The sequence below is a fragment of the Mastigoproctus giganteus genome, chromosome 1, assembly GCF_048544385.1.
Source record: "Mastigoproctus giganteus isolate SK-2022 chromosome 1, ASM4854438v1, whole genome shotgun sequence".
Taxonomy (NCBI): domain Eukaryota; kingdom Metazoa; phylum Arthropoda; class Arachnida; order Uropygi; family Thelyphonidae; genus Mastigoproctus; species Mastigoproctus giganteus.
This window is the reverse complement of record NC_143575.1, coordinates 240848483-240854550: the sequence shown is the minus strand read 5'-3', so window position 1 is coordinate 240854550 and position 6068 is coordinate 240848483. Positions and strand designations below refer to the sequence as shown.

General features: G+C 36.6%; 1 protein-coding gene across 2 annotated transcripts in view; it reads right to left on the bottom strand.

Annotated features, from left to right (window-relative positions):
• Positions 1 to 2438: 2438 nt before the first annotated feature.
• Positions 2439 to 6068, bottom strand: part of LOC150091695 (very long chain fatty acid elongase 2-like) — a 90024-nt gene continuing 86394 nt past the window's right edge. For both annotated transcript variants that reach the window (XM_090376465.1, XM_090376460.1), the window contains exon 8: positions 2439 to 2902. In XM_090376465.1, the coding sequence (XP_090232591.1) occupies positions 2606 to 2902 (297 nt within the window). In that variant the 3' untranslated portion in view covers positions 2439 to 2605. The remainder of the gene's footprint in view (positions 2903 to 6068) is intronic.

Sequence of the window (6068 nt, the reverse complement as noted above, 5' to 3'; positions counted from 1 at the left end):
CGTGTTTCATCTATTGCAGCAATAGAACATGTGTTCCTGTTTTTGGTTCATCGACTGATATTCCCCAAACTTTACCAGAAGTTTTGGAACATTGCGACTATTTCCCTTCTATTAATTCGGCAATAACTATTGGTATGACATTACCTGTTACGACCTGTACCATTGAAAGAAGTTTCAGCACCTTGAGACGTGGGAAAACATGGTTAAGGTGTCCGCTATCTCAGAAACTTCCTTATCAGGTTTATGTATGATTAGTGTGCACAGGAAGAAACTAGAGGAGGAAGCGGAAAAGAAGAAATTTATTGAAGATGTCATCAATAGGTTTGCAAGCGATAGACGGTGAATTCAATTCTTATACGATACCTGATTATTGAAATTATTATATATATATATATTCTTGTTTTCTTATATTGTAAATTTATATAAATTATGCATGTGTTTTTGTATTGAGGCAATACTGTATTCTATAATCTACTTGTTTAATTAAATAATTAAATAAAAATTTATTGATGTCATTATTGGTTTCCAAGTTTTGCCCCCCTCTGGAAAATTTTCTGTGGACGCCCAAGCTTCAGTACTTACAAAGCTCGCTGGAATCTATCTTCCCACTAATTCAATCCGCCAAAATAAGAATGGTTTTGGGTGATTTTAACTGTGAACTGGCCAATTTAGGATTTTCTTCTCCATCACTGCAGACTAGGGCTCTCTTTATATGTGTTATAACTATGGTCTTGAACCAAAAAAATTTTATCCGCAGTCCAAAAAAATTGTATCCGTTACCTTACATACCGTAATCATCTATTTTATCACTCAGTGTATTATGAATCGCTGTGTGATTACTTTCATCTGAGGACTCTGTGCACCAGAAGAGTCACTGCTGATATCACCCTTCTAGCCAAAGTAATCATTGGAACTTATGAAGCATCTGATATCCTTAGTAAAATCAACTTCAATGCTCCTTGTAGACGAGTCAGGAACCTTACAGCGTTTCGCCTTGTCTCTGCCACCACGGACTTTATGAAGTTCAGTCCACTGAACAGAATCAGCAAATCAGCAAATGACTCATTAACTTCTTTGACGACTCCCAATCACTGATGAACTCCATCCACAAGTTTGCCTCTTCTCATAAACTGCAAAGTGACTAGCTCTCATCTAATTATTGTTGTTTTTATTATTATTTGTTTTATTATTTTTCTATTCTCTAACTAATTAATTTATTATTTGTTTTACCGGTAACTTAATGCAATCCGCTTTTGTACATATGAGTTTAATGTTTTAATCTATATCAATGTTTATCTTCTTGTTGGATCTCTTATTATTGTATTCATTGTTCTGATCTCAGATACACTGTTAATGGTTATCTGTTGTGTATCTTGTTATTAATAAAATAAAATTAAATTAAATAAAAAATATACAGAAACTTTCTAGCAGGCATACGTAAGCGATTATCCCATTGTACAAAGCAATGACCAGGCTACATCTTGAGTGCTGCATACAGGTCTGGAGGCCTCATTTCAGGAATTATGTAGAGCTGTTGGAACGGGTGCAGAGAAGGACAACGAGATTGGTGAAGGAACGAAATGGTGGTCGTGCCAAGTGAGGCTTCGGTTCTGCGTCTGAAGACTAGACATCTGCAAGGCGACCTTGTTGAGGGGGTTAAGGCTTTGAAGTGATTGAGCAAGCTCAATGTTGTGGCATTCTTCCTCTTGCTTAGACCACACACACACACACACACATGATAGCGCAGAAATTCAAATTGAGGAAGGATGATTGCAGGATAGATGTGTCGATGTTTTTCATCAGCCAGTGGGTCATTGATTGTTGGAACAAACTACCTTCCATCTGTTGTTGGAAGTGAGTAGTTTGAATAAAATCAAGGAAGAACAAGACAAATTATTGGAATGGACAGACAGGTGATGTGGGAGAGTATTTTTGGGCTGATGCATAATAAACCTGTTTTCTTGCATTATATGCCACTGCTGCTAATGATATATAGTACTCGTGAAATACTTTTGCGGTTAGCGCAGTGGTTGTAATCCCCGTCCATTGCATGGAGAAGTCCTGAGTTTGAATCCCGTCCATTGCATGGAGAAGTCCTGAGTTTGAATCCCGTCCATTGCATGGAGAAGTCCTGAGTTTGAATCCCGTCATAGTGGGGGGAACTTTTATGGAGTTACTCGGCCATGGTTGTTTATTTCAAACATGACCGATTTAGGTAATATTTTTTTGTATCATATAGTATTATACAGTGTTATATGAAGATGACAAGGACAGACTTTGCTCATTTTTCAGCCTGTAATGATTAGCCTTAGAACAAAATGTTGAGATTGGTGACTCTTCTACTGGCATACATTATTATCTTTGTAATGAGGGTTTTAAATAAACGTCTAATTAAAGTGATTTCACTATGAACTAAGAGAAAACGAACAAAAACTCCATTTTCATGAGTTCATTATTATGTTTATTTGCACAGAATTTACAATGAGACCGATGATCGTCAATTTAATTACAAAATGCGAATTTCACGAAAGACGATTTTAAAAATATTTATTAGCAGAAACGTAACTACTCATAAAATATAATTAATTTCACATTTAATGCATTATTAACTAATTCCAGATGTTGTCCTTTTGTATACCGAAGAGCCATTTTGGTAATTATGAACATCAAAACTTTTTTGAGATTGATTTTTTCCCGGAAGGTCTTCTGAAGTTTTTGGTATTGTATTTAAAGCAGGTGGACTTCCTTTGTTGGGTTTAATGTACGTGCGAAAATAAAAATTCATAAACATAAAGAAATACATTCCGCAAATAAAGCTTTGAAGAAAAGAAATCAATCGAGGATATCCACAATCCTGGTACAGGACGCACAGGTAATAGATACACAAGAAGAACAACTGCAACTGAAATAAATAAAGTAAACATTAATGTTGATATTTGTTAGGAACTCACTTTATTTTATATTCACTAAGCATTGCAGCACTATGAACATAAAGTTACGTACACTATTGTTTGTTAAAAGTGGGTAAATGAAAAGGAAATCACAAGAATTTTCATAAATATAAAAAGAGGTGCAGATTTCAGGCGCCCCTATATCTTCTACTATCCTCAAGAAGCGAACGTTTTGTTTCATTCTCTCGTGTTGGTTTAAGATACAGACTAAACGTCAATATGGTATACTTTGGACATATATCAAAGATGAATCTAATGAAATAAAAGGGTTCAGGGAACTTACATTCAGGGAACTCAGGGCCATTGAATTGACGCAGTTGACGTAGACCTAAATGGCAATTGCACTCTGCCTTATGTACAGAAAGAAACATTGAAATAGTTAGGGAAAATTACCAGCAGTCGAATATCATAAGCAAAACATGGTTATTCAACTATCACAGATGGGCTGGGTTAGAAAAAGGCAAAAATACAAGCAGGTCAGAGAGTAGGTATAGAAGTCAGCAAAGAGTTCTTCCTTTTCTAGAAGGGTGAAGATGGTGCAATCCTCACAGTGTTGGAGGCCCATCTGCAAAATATGCGGATGGGCCTCTCTCGCATTCCTTTTTACAAAGATTCAAAAGGATTTTAGGTCACCTTTGGATTCAAAGTTGTATTGTACTAATTTATGAAGGTATTGGTAGTTGATTAGCAGCTTTATTTCAGTTCTGTGCTCCGTGAAGCGAGTGTTGTAATGAACTTCACCTGTCTGAACGATTTTCTGTACATGGCCTTTTGACGGAGGGGTTCTTTTGTTTCTGAGGAGAACCATATATGGTATTTACTTTTCTGACTCTGTACTGAAGGAAAATATTGATAACTTTGAGAAATTGCTATGTAATCCAATTCACATCGTCGGCTGCAGTAACTGATTCCAGTAAAGATTTCTAAATATGCAACTGAGCAAAGACCAGTTGGCTGTAGGAAAGTGCTTTAAGATCAGATAAAATCGAAGAGGTCTGGTGAACAAATGAGAATGATGATGTAAAAGAATGGACAATAAGGGCTGATATCCTGATACTACCATGATTTATTTGAATATGCACCAGGTCCTTCCATTAAATCTTGAAGAGGGATTTTGGGAGACGAAAGCAATTTTGATCAGGAGCTGGATAGATGTACGTTGAAATCTCGGAAAATGATCACCTTCTGAGCACCATGGATAAGAGGTTCTATTTCATAGAGAGCCTATTGGAGTTTTTCAACCATCTACTGGATTGTACCCAGTAGATAGTTGAAATTAGGAGCTTTAATGTGACTGTAGAGGCCTTTAACCTGCGAAAACCTTTACAATCAATAACAGAGTTGTTCAGAGATGCACATTTCGATATCCCCCTCTGCTAGAGCCCCTGTCTCTTCTGTAAATATTGAAATGATCAGTCGTGATTTCAGAGTCCCGAATTCCTTCATGCAGCTAAGTTTTAGTGAATTATATAAATATCGAATTCATTATTGAAGAACGAGTTTCGAAATTTTGTTTTCAATGCTATGATAATTCTGATAATAGAGCTAAAAAGAAATTAGGGGGTTTGTTGAGTTCACTTGAGAGTTGAAATATCTTGGTGAGAAGAGAGTAGTACTCTTTAGAATTAATGGCTAGATACCGGAACTGCTATTGACGTTAGGAGTAATGCGTGCTGCTTGGAATGGACGAAGCCGACCTTTAGCCAATTCTGATCGAGAGTTTCGGCCTTTCATCGGTAGAAGAAAGGGTGATTTGTAATCATTTATCATGATGTTCCTCATACAGATGTAATAATTTGTATGAATAATATGGGGAGAACTTAAATATAAGAGCTATAACATCAGCCAAGATATCTAGTGTTTTTGGTTCAGAGAAAATCTTCATTACCGGTTAGAAATATTGTTTCTAGTTTGGAAGAATCAACTTGCACCTGTATTGAATTAGCTCTGTTGCAAAATTCTGGGCTTGGAAGGATGATTGATTGATATGCCTCAGTTATAATCACAAATTACGTATTGCTGCCAGTGTGTAATTTGTGAGGAGGGAATCAGTGTGGAAGTAAAGAAGGGTTTTGTACTCATTGTCGCTACGTCATTAGATTCGATAGGATTGCTGTGTTTGTTTTAATCTTCTCTAAATTTCATCAGTTAATTCCGGAAATCCTGGCGCTGACCTGTTTCGGAAGATTTTTGCTCATTGCTCTCGGTAGCAGAGTTTTGTTTGAGACCAGAATACAGTTCTTAAAGGCAGCCACTGTTCGGGCATTCGATTAGTACATTGCCTGCTGGATAACTGGCGGAAAGGGATCAAACATACTATGTCCAATATTGCTGTTTTTTTGAAAACCACTGGCACCACTTAACAAACAAGCTACCTTAAGGAAGGGATAAGATTTTTTTTTGTAACTGGGACAGATTGATACGATATGAGCAGTGCCACAGATTCTATATATTTGTACAAGATCCTCTGAGTTCAGGACATTGGCGAGCTCACAAAATCAACTAGCCTACTCAGTTCCATTTTGTGGAAGATTTCAAGGAGTTGTTGTCGCAGTATTATTTTATATATGTTAATGGCTGATTCAAATCGACCAGAGAACACACACAATTTACAGACACAATAAACATGGGTAGTTGAACTGACTTTCTAAGTGACCCTAATATAATAGTTTTTTTTTTTTTTGTTTATTCCATTTGATTTCCTCGTACGGCCCTCATTATTATTTTTATACGACTGGGGTTCAAAGAGAGTTGTATTCTCTGAGAAGAAGCTGTGATAAAAAGGTTGAAACAAAAACAAACACCATGTGTTACTCTTTTTCAAAATAGTTACCCGACGAAATGACACATTTTTGGAACTCTCAATACAGCAGGCCAGTTTTACAGAAGTCTTCTAACTGTTCTTCAAACCATGACTCTGCAGCAGAAATAAGCTCATCATCATCAGCAGCAGACTGTTTTCCACGAGGAAAGAATTTCAGAGCAGGAAAGGGAAGAAATACAAGAGTGCAAGGTCGGGGAATAAGTAGGATGATGCAATTTTTAGTTTTTCTTGGTACATCGACAAAATTTTATCTGCATAGCGTGCCCTCTTCTTTTTCTGGTAAGGGGTTAGAA